The sequence below is a fragment of the Oryzias latipes genome, chromosome 12, assembly GCF_002234675.1.
Source record: "Oryzias latipes chromosome 12, ASM223467v1".
Lineage (NCBI taxonomy): Eukaryota > Metazoa > Chordata > Actinopteri > Beloniformes > Adrianichthyidae > Oryzias > Oryzias latipes.
Window position 1 is genome coordinate 15,191,748 of NC_019870.2, and position 13,503 is coordinate 15,205,250.

Below are 13,503 nucleotides of genomic sequence, written 5' to 3' on the forward strand. Positions count from 1 at the left end.
CCGAAAATCGCTTATGGGGCCAAAAAAAAATATTTTGAAATACAGTTACGAAACCAAAACACGCGTGTTGGAGATATCCCAAAGAAGTTATGAAATCATTATGGGATGGCCACACGACCTACGGCTTGGCGGCCATTTTGTGGCGAACTCAGAGAAATGGCGATTTTCGTGTTTTTTGACAATATGGGAAAACTACACTTTTGTTAAAGCGATTTTCACGAAATTTCATACACATGCCAAAACACGATTCTACAACTACCAAAGAAGTTTTGTTGACCTTTGACCTTGGGAAGGGGCGGCCATCTTGAATTTTCATAAAAAAGCACCTTTAGTAACGTATACAAACGAAAACTCGTCCTAGGGATTTTTATCGATCTTTTTGAAACTTCTCAGGCATCAATGGCAAGCTACTGTGGACAAAATGTTGGAATTAGAAGTTGTAGAATTTGAAACGCGTGCGCGTGGCGAATTCGCAACCGTCGCCATTTTAGCTAGCTCGCACATATTTTATCGGAATAGCCTGAAACTGAAATATGCGATACCCTGGCCCACACTGAACAAAACGATGTCACATACGACAAAATCGATAAAGGAATGTGGCCGTGGTAAGCAAAAAACCGTCGCAAAAAAAAGTGCTGACTCGGCAAAAAAAAATTTTTTCGGATTTTATTTTTAAGAATCGGCTAACAAACCCAGATAACTTTGTCGGGTATATCCAAAGAAAGTTTTGAAATCATTACGTGATGGCCACACGACCTACGGTTTGGCGGCCATTTTGTGCCAAAATCTGCCATTTTGAGTTTTTCGCGTTTTTACACGATATGGAAAAATGAACTTTTTTTTGAGCGATTTTCACGAAATTTGACTCGCATGTCCCTAGCGTAAGTCTACAATCACCTTTGGAGTTTCGTCGACCTTTGACCTCGGGAAAAGGCGGCCATCTTGAATTTTCTATAAAAAACACCTTAACCACCAGATTCAAACGTAAACTTGTCGTTGGAATTTTCTTCGATCGTCTCAAAACTTTTTGGGCATCAATGGCAAGCTACTGTGTAAAAAATGTTGGAATTAGAAGTTGTAGATTTTGAACGGCGTGCGCGTGGCAAGCTAGCAAAGTGGCGCACTGTTATAACTCCCATGCATTTCAATACTAAACAGGGAAAATTGAATGCATGCATTCATGCCTGAAACTGAATACATTGAAAAACACTGGATATGGACATATAAGGAATGTGGGCGTGGTTAGCATAAAACCACTGTTGCTAAGGACGACAAAAAGTTTACTTTTACCGATTTGTCCGAAACTGACGTCAATCTGTTCGTCCTCCCGAGGGGACCAAAACATAAAATGGTTGCTATGGAGATAAAATCAACAGAAAAGCCGCCATTTTGGAAAAAGTGGGCTTTTTAGCAACTTATGACATATAACTCTCACCAATGGAGGAATGTGTTTTTCTGAGTCAGTTGATGATGCTGATCGCTATGCTAGCAATTTTAGCCACATTAGCATAGCTAGCATAGTTAGCATAATTAGCATTTTAGGAAATGTGTTTTTTTGAGTCAGTTGATGATGCTGATCGCTATGCTAGCACTTTTAGCTATGTTAGCATAGCTAGCATAGTTAGCATAATTAGCATTTTAGGTAATGTGTTTTTCTGAGTCAGTTGAAGATGCTGATTGCTATGCTAGCACTTTTAGCCACATTAGCATAGTTAGCATAGTTAGCATAATTAGCATTTTAGGTAATATGTTTTTCTGAGTCAGTTGATGATGCTGATCGCTATGCTAGCACTTTTAGCCACATTAGCATAGCTAGCATAGTTAGCATAATTAGCATTTTAGGAAATGTGTTTTTTTGAGTCAGTTGATGATGCTAATCGCAATGCTAGCTCATTTAGGCACATTAGCATAGCTAGCATGGTTAGCATAATTAGCATTTTAGGAAATGTGTTTTTCTGAGAGAGTTGATTATGCTGATCGCTATGCTAGGACTTTTAGTCACATTAGCATAGTTAGCATAGTTAGCATTATGAGCAAATCCAGCCTTGATTAGCTTTTAATTTGTGGGCGGTGAGGGCGGAGAGGGCCGCGGTAGTGCGTAGAGTTGGGCGTGGAAGGCGGGTTGCGTCTGCGGGCCATACAACGCCGCTTGCGGCTTTAATTATTATTATTCTTCTTGTCCTCTAACGGCGTCTTTGAGCTTAATTTTGACCCCCGCCACATACCCGAAAACTCACCAAAATTGGCACACACCTGGGATAAATTGAAAATGAATTTTCGGCAAAGAGAACGTCACCCCCCCGAAATCGATGACATCACAGCGAGCGTTCCCGTAAAAAAAATGAATGGGCCGAAATCTCTTTATGGGGCCAAAAAAAAATATTTCGAAATAGAGCTATGAAACCAAAACACGCGTGTTGGAGATATCCCAAAGAAGTTTTGAAATCATTATGGGATGGCCACACGACCTACGGCTTGGCGGCCATTTTGTGGCGAACTCAGAGAAATGGCGATTTTCGTGTTTTTTCACAATATGGGAAAACGACACTTTTGTTTAAGCGATTTTCACGAAATTGCGCACATATGCCAAGACCCTGATTCTACAATAACCAAAGAAGTTTCGTTGACCTTTGACCTTGGGAAGGGGCGGCCATCTTGAATTTTCTTAAAAAAGCACCTTTAGTAACGTATACAAACGAAAACTCGTCCTAGGGATTTTTATCGATCTTTTTGAAACTTCTCGGGCATCAATGGCAAGCTACTGTGGACAAAATGTTGGAATTAGAAGTTGTAGAATTTGAAAGGCGTGCGCGTGGCGAATTCGCAACCGTCGCCATTTTAGCTAGCTCGCACATATTTTATCGGAATAGCCTGAAACTGAAATATGCGATACCCTGGCCCACCCTGAACAAAACGATGTCACATACGACAAAATCAAGAAAGGAATGTGGCCGTGGTAAACAAAAAACGGTCGCAAAAAAAAGTGCTGACTCGGCAAAAAAATTTTTTTTCGGATTTTATTTTTAAGAATCGGCTAACGAAACCCAGATAACTCTGTCGGGTACATCCAAATAAAGTTTTGAAATCATTACGTGATGGCGACCCGACCTACGGTTTGGCGGCCATTTTGTGCCAAAATCTGCCGTTTTGAGTTTTTCGCGTTTTTACACAATATGGAAAAATGAACTTTTTTTCGAGCGATTTTCACGAAATTTGACGCGCATGTCCGTAGCGTAAGTCTACAATCACCTCTGGAGTTTCATTGACCTTTGACCTCGGGAAAAGGTGGCCATCTTGAATTTTCTATAAAAAACACCTTTACCACCAGATTCAAACGTAAACTTGTCGTTGGAATTTTCATCGATTGTCTCGAAACTTTTTGGGCATCAATGGCAAGCTACTGTGGAAAAAATGTTGGAATTAGAAGTTGTAGATTTTGAACGGCGTGCGCGTGGCGAGCTAGCAAAGTGGCGCACTGTTATAACTCCCATGCATTTCAATACAATACAGTGAAAATTGAATGCATGCATTAATGCCTGAAACTGAATACATTGAAAAACACTGGATATGGACATATAAGGAATGTGGGCGTGGTTAGCATAAAACCCCTGTTGCTAAGGACAACAAAAATTTTACTTTTACCGATTTGTCCGAAACTGACGTCAATCTGTTCGTCCTCTCAAGGGGACCAAAACACAAAATGGTTGCTATGGAGATAAAATCAACAGAAAAGCCGCCATTTTGGAAAAAGTGGGTTTTTTTTATCAACTTATGACATATAGCTGTCAGCAATGGAGGAATGTGTTTTTCTGAGTCAGTTGATGATGCTGATCGCTATGCTAGCACTTTTAGCTATGTTAGCACTTTTAGCTATGTTAGCATAACTTGCATAGTTAGCATAATTAGCATTTTAGGTAATGTGTTTTTCTGAGTCAGTTGATGATGCTGATCGCAATGCTAGCACTTTTAGCCACATTAGCAGAGTTAGCATAGTTAGCATAATTACCAAATGCAGCCTTGACTAGCTTTTAATTTATGGGCTGTTAGGGCGGTGAGGTAGGCGTTGGTGAGTAGAGTTTTGCGTGGAAGGCGGGTTGCGTCTGCGGGCCATACATCGCCGCTTGCGGCTTTAATTATTATTATTATTCCCATTTCTAACGGATCCGTTGAGCTCAAATTTGACCCCCGCCACATACCCGAAAACTCACCAAAATTGGCACACACCTGGGATAAATTGAAAATGAATTTTCGGCAAAGAGAACGTCACCCCCCCGAAATCGATGACATCACAGCGAGCGTTCCCGTAAAAAAAATGAATGGGCCGAAATCTCTTTATGGGGCCAAAAAAAAATATTTCGAAATAGAGCTATGAAACCAAAACACGCGTGTTGGAAATATCCCAAAGAAGTTTTTAAATCATTATGGGATGGCCACACGACCTACGGCTTGGCGGCCATTTTGTGGCGAACTCAGAGAAATGGCGATTTTCGTGTTTTTTGACAATATGGGAAAACGACACTTTTATTTAAGCGATTTTCACGAAATTGCACACATATGCCAAGACCCTGATTCTACTATAACCAAAGAAGTTTCGTTGACCTTTGACCTTGGGAAGGGGCGGCCATCTTGAATTTTCTTAAAAAAGCACCTTTAGTAACGTATATAAACGAAAACTCGTCCTAGGGATTTTTAGCGATCTTTTTGAAACTTCTCGGGCATCAATGGCAAGCTACTGTGGACAAAATGTTGGAATTAGAAGTTGTAGAATTTGAAAGGCGTGCGCGTGGCGAATTCGCAACCGTCGCCATTTTAGCTAGCTCGCACATATTTTATCGGAATAGCCTGAAACTGAAATATGCGATACCCTGGCCCACACTGAACAAAACGATGTCACATACGACAAAATCGAGAAAAGAATGTGGCCGTGGTAAACAAAAAACGATCGCAAAAAAAAGTGCTGACTCAGCAAAAAAAAAATTTTTTCGATTTTATTTTTAAGAATTGGCTAACGAAACCCAGATAACTTTGTAGAGTATATCCAAACAAAGTTTTGAAATTATTACGTGATGGCGACACGACCTATGGTTTGGCGGCCATTTTGTGCCCAAATCTGCCATTTTGAGTTTTTCGCGTTTTTACACAATATGGAAAAAGGAACTTTTTTTCGAGCGATTTTGACGAAATTTGAGTCGCATGTCCCTAGCGTAAGTCTACAATCACCTCTGGAGTTTCGTCGACCTTTGACTTCGGGAAAAGGCGGCCATCTTGAATTTTTTATAAAAAACACATTTACCACCGGATTCAAACGTAAACTTGTCGTTGGAATTTTCATCGATTGTCTCGAAACTTTTTGGGCATCAATGGCAAGCTACTGTGGAAAAAATGTTGGAATTAGAAGTTGTAGATTTTGAACGGCGTGCGCGTGGCAAGCTAGCAAAGTGGCGCACTGTTATAACTCCCATGCCTTTCAATACAATACAGTGAAAATTGAATGCATGCATTCATGCCTGAAACTGAATACATTGAAAAACACTGGTTCTGGACATATAAGGAATGTGGGCGTGGTTAGCATAAAACCACTGTTGCTAAGGACGACAAAAAGTTTACTTTTACCGATTTGTCCGAAACTGACGTCAATCTGTTCGTCTTCTCAAGGGGAACGAAACATAAAATGGTTGCTATGGAGATAAAATAAACAAAAAAGCCGCCATTTTGGAAAAAGTGGTTTTTTTTTATCAACTTATGACATATAGCTCTCACCAATGGAGGAATGTGTTTTTCTGAGTCAGTTGATGACGCTGATCGCTATGCTAGCACTTTTAGCTATGTTAGCATAACTAGCATAGTTAGCATAATTAGCATTTTAGGTAATTTGTTTTTCTGAGTCAGTTGATGATGCTGATCGCTATCCTAGCACTTTTAGCCACATTAGCATAGCTAGCATAGTTAGCATAATTAGCATTTTAGGTAATGTATTTTTCTGAGTCAGTTGATGATGCTGATCGCTATGCTAGCAATTTTAGCTATGTTAGCATAGTTAGCATAGTTAGCATAATTAGCATTTTAGGTAATGTGTTTTTCTGAGTCAGTTAATGATGCTGATCGCTATGCTAGCACTTTTAGCTATGTTAGCATTACTAGCATAGTTAGCATAATTAGCATTTTAGGTAATGTTTTTTTCTGAGTAAGTTGAAGATGCTGATCGCAATGCTAGCACTTTTAGCCATATTAGCATAGCTAGCATAGTTAGCATAATTAGCATTTTAGGTAATGTTTTTTTCTGAGAGAGTTGATTATGCTAATCGCTATGCTAGGTCTTTTAGTCACATTAGCATAGTTAGCATAGTTAGCATTATTAGCAAATCCAGCCTTGACTAGCTTTTAATTTGTGGGCGGTGAGGGCGGAGAGGGCCGCGGTGTTGCGTAGAATTGGGCGTGGAAGGCGGGTTGCGTCTGCGGGCCATACAACGCCGCTTGCGGCTTTAATTTTTATTTGATTTCTCTTTTTTTTGGTTTCTGGAATTAGTTTTTTGATTTCTAAAATGTACTGTTGTTGTTTTTTATTAATTGTTTTGCTTTTTCATTTTTTGTTGTGATCTTAAACATGTTTTTCCATTAAGTGAGTTGTTGATGTGATTTGCACTTCAGCCGCAGAAAATTGTGTGTCAATCAAACTGCAACACCTTTATTTGTGCCATAATGAAATCAAGAGTTTATCTAAGAGTTTTCAACCAATCAAATAGCCTGCTGAATTTTAACTTTGACTTTTTTTTTTTACATCAAAATCAATAGGAATTGCCAAACCTGTAACTTTTCCCCCAATGGTTACTTGATGAACTGCAGCCAATTACATTTGTTTTAGAAGGGACTTTGATCCGGTAGTCCCCATAATGATGGTTGTGATTGAAGACAATACTTAATATTGTGTCTTGAAAGTTATTCTTCTTTAGATAATACTACATTCTATGCACACCTCAGTAGGCCTGGATATAGCCAGTCTCCATAGCTTGGGATGCCATATCCCGCCAAAGCCCTAAAATGCTAAGAAAACATCATCGCATTAGCTCATCTATTCATATATCCATCTTCTTCTTTGATATGTCTAATAAATATTTTGTTGAATGCTCTCATTGACACCATCCTCTGCATTTCCCAGGGTTTTTTCTTGCTTTTAGCTACATCTTACTTTTATTTCTTCAATTAATTGTAGATTTCTGCAGGCCATCACTTTTAAGGGGGGAAGTCACATCCTTATGGAGGACACTGCTCCCCTTTTCCTATATCTGGCCTTGATCCTGAGAGCAGTGATCACAATTGTTGTGTTTTTCTGCATTTGTCAAATTGTGTCGAACAGATGAGAACACATTTATTATTGTAACGTAAAAACTGGCATAAACTCTCAGTTGTTGGAATAAAGACACCTTCCAGTAAATATGGAATTGCGGAACAGCAGATAAAGACGTCTTATAAACATCTTTGCATTCCTTAGTTTACAGAGTCCTTTATTTGGAGCACGTGTTTTTGCAAAAGAGTTTTAAATGAATTACCGCTGGTCTTTTATTGTTAAAATGCCAGTTTTTTTTACTGCTTCGAGCATCTTGGATGAGCACTGGAATGCGTCACAATAAATACCGACGTGACTCTGTACAGGTTTGTGTTTATGTGTATAAACGGAACTCCATGCTGGATTGTGGGGCTGCGCTGGGGAGTTAGGCAACAGGTTGCATTAATGTCTTCCACTGTCTACATCTCCCTGGAGAGCTGTATGCAAGCGAGACTTTCTGCTTTCCCAGACAACACCCTGCAGGCGTCCTGAGTGTGTGTGGCTCATCTAGCATCATCTGCAAAGAGCAAAGTGGTCTTTAAAATGAATCTATTGAGCTTTAAAAGTTGGTTTATCATGCAGGTATTTACTCACATGGTTCTGCACTGCTAAAGTGAAAAAATTTGCTCAACTTCAAATGATTAAAAAACAAAAAAAGGCTAAATAAAATGAGAATATTATTTCAGCCTAAATGAATACATTTTAAAGTTCGTTCCTCTGCAAACAGCTCGATTTTATCTAAGATTTTAGTTCACTTTACTTTGTGTGTTTCTAAGACGGATTACTGAGCAGACACTCCAAGAACACTTTTGGAATGGAACGAGCTGGACCACAATGGATGGCTTCTCCAGGGGACCATAAAAACCACAGCAGGAACAGGCAGAGAGAATGGGGAGGAAAGTGAGGAAGAGGTGGGCAAAGGCAAAGTAAAGTTCAGTGAAGGGATGTTGACAAGAGGATGAAAGGTGCAGGAGGACAAGGATGGGGGGGGGGGGGGGGGGGCGCCAGGTGAGCCAGATACGAAAGCTTGGATGGATAAAAAAAACGGAAGGAAGGAAAATGGGCGGAAGGGAGAGTCAGACCATGACCGAGATAAGCCGGAGTTATGGTTTGGAAAAGTGCATTCAGTGGGGAAATAAAGCATTTTTATTGTGTTACTATGCTGCGTTTATTCATCATTTACATGACCAATTCATGGTGCAGCACTTTACTAATAGATGGAAACAGAAGAAGAAGAAGAAGAAGGTGATTGATTGAAAGAGATTATATGATTGGTTGATTGATTACTGCACCAATTTTGTTGCACCAGTGCTGTTAGGTTGGGGCTGTAAGGGGCTGTAAGTTAGCAGGAGAGAGTGTAAACAAATGGATGATGGGAAATAGTGACGGCCTTAAAGTTTGTGCCAACAGTCCATAACTCCGAAGCAAATTTCTAATGAATTAAAGGCGCTCTGCAGAAACTATGGCCTAGAAAACGACAGACTTTTTGATTTATAATAAAAGACCACTGGGACAATAGAACAGAAGATGATTAGAGTGGGTCTTTAAGAGGAAAAAAGACTTATAGCAGAAAAAAAAATCCCTTATTTGTACCAAAAACTCCGAAGCAAAAAAAAAAAAGAAAATCCCTAAAGAAACATTTTACACTAAAGATGGAGTTTTTTTTTTCTTCCAGATACAGACTCTTCATTGACAAAATGAACCCGAGAGGAACATTTCGTCTTCTTCCTTGGGAGCAGGCTTGTCATCAGTCATCTCACGCAGGCCAAGAGCAATCTGTCTGGAGGATGAGGCATTACACAAATTGGAAGTGCTGTCCTCTTACGTCATTACAGCTTAATCGATCTAATCGCCTACCTAGATTGGACACAATAGAGCTACAAGCTTCTATAATGAAATGGGAAAAGAAATGTAAGCATAAATACGGAGGCCTTTTTGGACTAAAAGTAAACAGCTGAAATGTTCCACTTTCTTTGATGGTTTGACAGAAGGTAATGTGGTTTTGTCATGAGAGGGGTTTATTGTAACCCTATGGTGACCGGTCCCACCAGGTTTAAATCATGGGCTGACATTTTGACTTCCTGTTTGACAGAGGTTTGAAAACAAAAGGAGCCGGAGCCAGTTCAGTCAGTTCAACCGGGAACCACTAGGTGGCTTGTTAGATTATCTTTTAACTCTAAAAGCAAAACTGCTCAAGTTTACAACAGAAAATAACAAAAATTGAAGTCAAGTTCCTTAGGTATATGTATTTATTTAATGTCTAAGAAAGCAGTAATGAGGATTTTTTTTCCCATTTTATAGAATTTCATTTGATTTTATAACTGACGTCACAATGCAGAGGTCTGGCCTTTTAACTTTAGAATTCTTCAGCTCTGTCTGGATGTGTTTCAACAACCGGCAGGTATGTTTGCCTTTTCAATTTGCCCATTTTTGATCTGTTGATCTCATTCTTTAGCCAAGATGGCGATCCTAAAACCATTGTTCTTGTTTGATCCCGCCTCTTGCCTCAGTGGGCGTGGTTATATGAACCCCCTGTATTTATGGAGCGTGTGAAGCGTATGCATCATAGTGACGCAGGTTTTGACGCCAAGGACAGCCTTACGGCACACAGATTTCAAACAAAGGTATAATAGAAAAAAAATGCTACTGATGCCACGTGGCTTTCTGTGTTCCAAAACCAATCACAAATAAAGCCCTTGCAGGTACCGTACGCTGTGCTTAAGGGAATAGGTCGCTACACTGTCGGCATGATTCTCCTCATACTGACTAAACAAGTGATGCATGTAGTACAGTGTATCAGGAATAACCTGATGCACTCCAATACTGGGAAACAAGAGATGAGCCTTTTCTTTTGTAGGTAAGAGGAACACGTCTTTGTAGCATCAGCAACAAAATCTAGACCAAGGATTTAAAAAAAAAAAGAAGTTATCTTTCTACAACCAAATTTAAAAATAAAAGTGAATTAAATACAGCACAATCAGGTTCCATTATGTGCCCTATATATCACCGCCAAATTCCTAAATCAGTTTAGGTAAAAGAAATTATTCAAGATTCATTAATTTTCCAGCTTCTTCGCGCAAACCAGATTTGTTTGGTGAAGAAAACTTTTCACAAGTTGATTTTAATTAAGCAAAAGATGCAACTTTTTCTCACAAAACTATAAATTCTCACATTACAATGAAACAGAAAAGCAGTTTGCTTGCCTCAAAATTAATTGGAAAACCGATGATGGCCTTCATACATGAACTGATATGACATCTTCTAAATGAAATACAGTTTCACTCGACAAATTGATATTTTAAACCCAGCCTTTGGGTCTGGTATGGATTTATTGATCTAAATCCTATAAAGAAAATGTCCAAGTGTTTGAATAGCAATGTGTGGCCTGCAGCAATATGGCTTTTTTTAAATCTGTGCTTTGCATCCCTGATCTGCTTTCCTCCTCACTTAAACAGAGCCCTGCATCCACTGTCCTGGAGCTAATTAATCTTTCTAATCAGCAGCAGGGGCCACAGGTATTTATCTTGTTTTCCATCCATACTGCACAGCAGTGGACTATTTAAAAAGAAGTAGAGCAGAGCTGGGGAAGGAAATGCCTGTCTAGACGCCACCAGAATTGTGGCCCGTACATTCTCCAGCAGCCCCCACAGGCTCCCAAATAAACCCCTAACCCAGAACAAAAAAAGGGGAAAAACTTTTCCTATCACAACACATCTAGGGAAGTTCTTATCATTTATCAATGGTGCCCCCGCCCCTTAAAAACAATCGCACAAGTCACTTGCCTGCAATTATAATGTTGTGTCAGGTGAGACGCACTAATGACGTTTACACACTCCAGCAGTGTGGAAGCCTGCACCTTTGCCACCCAAATTTCAGCCATGCGGCACACACACACACACAAATACACACAGGAACACACACCTCGCTCCAGGCTGACACAGGCAGAGAGTAAACAGGGCAGGTGAGTGAGGAATGATGTCTGCTCCTTAGCAGAGCAGGTCTCCACGCCTCACTGCCTCTTTTTCACACACCCAGCCCTCTCTGCTCTGTCTCAGCCTATGACACAGACACACACTCACAGGCTTAATTCATCATTTATATACACAAAAAATATGTAGCTGAGGGGCAGAGCCTGGAAAATGGAAAATCAAGGGTTCAAGATTAATTTTTTAGACTGAATTATAACTGGATTTAGCAGTTCCTAAAATGTAATCCTGGAAAGAGAACACCTACCAAGTTCAATACATACTGAATAAACCAAATGAGGCTACCCATGTTTAGTGCTGTGTGGTAAAATAGATGACAAAAAAATACAGAGTTATTCAATAATTCTAACAAAAAAAAAAAGCCTGGCTGAAACCATTGACTCACAATTGAGATGATCCTTTTAAAAACTTTTTTCTGCCATTGGCTAAGATACTCACTCTGTGATTTTGGGATCAATGTTCCCTATCCACAAGCGATTTCCATCATGTGCTGTGTTCTCAGAGATAATAGAGGCATTTTCCACCGTTTCTGCCGCAGATGACATGTGTGCTCTGTAGGAAAAAAGACAAAATTAGAACAAAAAGCTTTCGCTTCATGTCAGCAAGAAATTATTGGTTCTCGAGACCAAACAGCAAGTAAGAATTGGGTAAAACAAGCACAAAGAAGTTCCTGTAAAGTGTTCAATATAATGATGTAAATATTAGAAAGAAAAAAAACGTGATGCCTATATAACTTTTGATACTGCACTCAGATCTAAATAAAAGGCAAACGAAGTAAACACATCTATAAAATGAGTTATGATGGTGCAATCTTTCTTTTGTGGTGCAATGACCCCATACCTTTTCCCTGTATGTTTTGGACAAATATAATGCATTATATTTCTTGTAAATATAATGCATTATATTTCTTGTAAATATCAAATACTGGTGCATTGTTTTTGGTCTTTACACGTGTGGTACATGGTAACCCAGCAACGTAGAGGATTCTCCACTGAGCCACAAATAAACAGTTTTCTTATCTTATACTACTTAAAAAGATTATATCGTGACTGGCTTAAAGATAGAATTCTGCCTTTTCTGTCTTTTTACATTGTAGTATTTTTTCTACATAAAACATGACCGAAAAAGAAATTCTCATCTCCTGACTAATCCCGAGTTTAGCACAAAAGGGGGGTGGGACGTGGGAGTATGTATGTTCACTTTCTCCCACTTCTTTTCCAGCAATTAAATAAATTCTTATTTGACCAACTTCAAAATTAATGAATTGAATGTTTTGTTTTATATGTATAAGCAAAAATATGTCTATTTATGATTAAGATTAATTATAAGGCTATCATTTACATGTGTATGAATGTATGGTTATGCAGCTCTTTTACTTTTAATTTTCCAATCAAGTTTTTTTTTTTTTTTTAGGTTCTATGACTAGAAGTTTTACAAGCTAAATTTTACTTTCCTCAAACATGTATGCAAACCATTTTCTTTTCATCTTATAGCAGGCATTAACTGCATTTTTCTGTCATTTCTTAGCACTCCCGTACAATACTATTTGGTCAAACTAGTACATAACTGTTCAGCGCCTCATTTGTTGAATAGTTTGGTTTTACTTTATTTAAATGCTGCTGCTTAGCAAAACTACACAGTGTTTGAAAATTTTTCAACATAATCAACCCTCCTTCCCCGTTTTGGACTCAGAAATTAAAACCACAACGTTCAGTTTTATAAACTTCCTGCTGCAAGCTAACGATATCGTACACTACAATGGGTCAACTAAAATGTCATCACAGCTGGGTGGGAGATAATCCATAAATAGTAAATACGTTTAGGTTCAGGCTGTGCTTTTATTTTACTTTTTTCATGAGAATTATCAGTCCAAAACAAACCGTTTTATAAACCAAAGTGCGTTAGCTTGCCTTTCGTCCGTTTACCTTTTTGTAAACCTCCTCTTCTTCAGCGGCGACTCCGAAAGCGCAACAATATAAAAAAAAAATCCCACTTCTGGGATGAAAAACAATCGTTAATAAGTAATCGTACTCATTTCACGAGTACACGTTGGCGTAGCTAACTGTTGTAGAGTAAGATAGGTTAAAGAAAAATGTTACCTGCTACATAAAAACAACAAAGGCGCAGAATGATGTTCTAGGGTATATGGGCGCTTGCATACGTCACTGGAGGCAAATGTTTTGAAGTTAGGCG

The 13,503-nt window shown here is 39.0% G+C and overlaps 1 protein-coding gene across 2 annotated transcripts in view; it reads right to left on the reverse strand.

Annotated features, from left to right (window-relative positions):
* Positions 1-13,428, reverse strand: part of rbm18 (RNA binding motif protein 18) — a 31,014-nt gene extending 17,586 nt beyond the window's left edge. The window contains exons 1-2 of one of the 2 annotated variants that reach the window (XM_011481874.3): positions 13,236-13,428; positions 11,749-11,862 (exon numbers count right to left, since the gene is read on the reverse strand). In XM_011481874.3, the coding sequence (XP_011480176.1) occupies positions 11,749-11,855 (107 nt within the window). In that variant the 5' untranslated portion in view covers positions 11,856-11,862; positions 13,236-13,428. The remainder of the gene's footprint in view (positions 1-11,748; positions 11,863-13,235) is intronic. The other variant, XM_011481873.3, reaches the window with a different exon arrangement.
* Between the last annotated feature and the right edge of the window lie 75 nt (positions 13,429-13,503).